Below are 1,452 nucleotides of genomic sequence, written 5' to 3' on the forward strand. Positions count from 1 at the left end.
GCGGCCCCTCCCACCACCACAGGGGGCCCCGGTGTCCAAGGACCCCCCCATAAAAGGGGCCCTGGTGTGTGAGGACCCCCCAAAAAGGGGCCCCGGCGTCCGAGCACCCCCCAAAAAGGGGCCCCGGCGTCCTGAGGAGCCACCCCCAAGGGGCCCCGGCGTCCGAGGAGCCGCCCCCAGGGCCCCCCCTCACGCCGCCCCCACTGACTTGTCGCCGTCGCCTCCTCGTCCCCTGTCCCCCTGCGGCGCCGCCTGTAGCGCGGGGGCGGCTGTCGCGGGGGCGGCTGTCGCGGGGGCGGCTGTGGCCGCCGGCCGCCCGTACATCACCACGGCGACGAGCACGAGGCCGGCGCCGGCCACGAAGGCGCCGCGCGGGCGGAAGCCGAACAGGCGCACGGAGGCGGCGGCTGACGCCACCACCGAGAGCGCCGTGGCGAACGTCTTGGTGACGCTGCCGGCGTGCCGGAGGACCACGGCCACCAGCAGCCCGCCGGCCGCCTGGTTGAGCACCACGGCCCACACGGCGCCGCTGTAGCCGTGGAAGAAGCCGCGCGCGGCCACCGCGTCGCCCTCGGTGGCCCACATGGTGGCCAGCGCCACCAGGGTGCCGGCGGCGCCCAGCTGGGCGTTGCGCACCCACAGCCCGCCGGGCGTCTTCAACAGGCGCTCGCAGTACACCCCCGCGAAGCCGGAGGAGATACAGGCGGCGACGACGGCCAGCAGGCCGGTGAGGTAGCTCTGCGGCGAGGAGGAGGACGGCGGCGGCGGGCCCCGCGCCTGCTCGAGCTGCACCAGGGCCACCCCGGCGCAGAGCAGCGCCAGCGAGAGCCACTGCAGCCGCGACAGCGCCGTCCCCAGCAGCAGCACGGAGAAGAGGGCGGCCGTGAGGGTCTTGAGCTGGTAGGTGACCTGCGGGGGCGTGGGGACGTTGGGGACGCTGGGGGTGTTGGGGACGTTGGGGACAACGGCGGGACAGGGGTGTCACCTGGAAGGTGGCGGCGGGCAGGTTGGAGATGGCCACGTACTGCAGGTTGTTCTGCAGGGTGTAGATGAGCGAGGGCAGCGCGAGGCGCAGCGCGTCCCCCGGCTCCGCCTGTAGCGCCGCCGCCGTCTGCCGCACGCTGCCTGTAGGTAGGGGACACCGGGTGACAACTGCCCCAGGGGGGCGGAACCCAAAGGGCGGGGGTTGTGAGCTGGGGGGGGCTCGTACGCGGGGGGACACTGTGGGGGTGGGAAAGGGGAACGGGTGACACGGGAAGGGGGGAACCTTAGCAACAGGCACATGGGACCCGGGGGGGTGGAAATACAGGCGGACACAGTGGGAATGGGAAGGGGGAAGGGGAAACGTGTGACACGGAGGGAGGAACCATAAGGCACGGGGACAGGTGGCCCGGGGGAAACCCAGATGGGGCGGACACATATGGATGCAAAGGGGGAGGAGGAAACACGTAA

General features: G+C 72.8%; 2 protein-coding genes across 2 annotated transcripts in view; one reads left to right on the forward strand and one right to left on the reverse strand.

The window, feature by feature from the left end:
* Positions 1-189: 189 nt before the first annotated feature.
* LOC112949659 (UDP-galactose translocator-like) lies at positions 190-1,284 on the reverse strand. The gene is made up of 3 exons (XM_026042108.1): positions 1,281-1,284; positions 986-1,125; positions 190-909 (listed from the first exon to the last, which is right to left on the reverse strand). The coding sequence occupies exons 1-3, from the start codon at positions 1,282-1,284 to the stop codon at positions 190-192; spliced, it is 864 nt and encodes a 287-aa protein (XP_025897893.1).
* Positions 1,285-1,405: 121 nt separating this feature from the next.
* Positions 1,406-1,452, forward strand: part of LOC112949667 (selenide, water dikinase 2-like) — a gene marked incomplete at its 3' end in the record, with an annotated part of 3,987 nt that continues 3,940 nt past the window's right edge. The window contains exon 1 of the mRNA XM_026042119.1: positions 1,406-1,448. Within this exon, the coding sequence (XP_025897904.1) occupies positions 1,406-1,448 (43 nt within the window). The remainder of the gene's footprint in view (positions 1,449-1,452) is intronic.

Source organism: Nothoprocta perdicaria, unplaced genomic scaffold (assembly GCF_003342845.1).
Source record: "Nothoprocta perdicaria isolate Ctin4 unplaced genomic scaffold, notPer1 scaffold_1025, whole genome shotgun sequence".
In the NCBI taxonomy this organism is placed as follows: domain Eukaryota; kingdom Metazoa; phylum Chordata; class Aves; order Tinamiformes; family Tinamidae; genus Nothoprocta; species Nothoprocta perdicaria.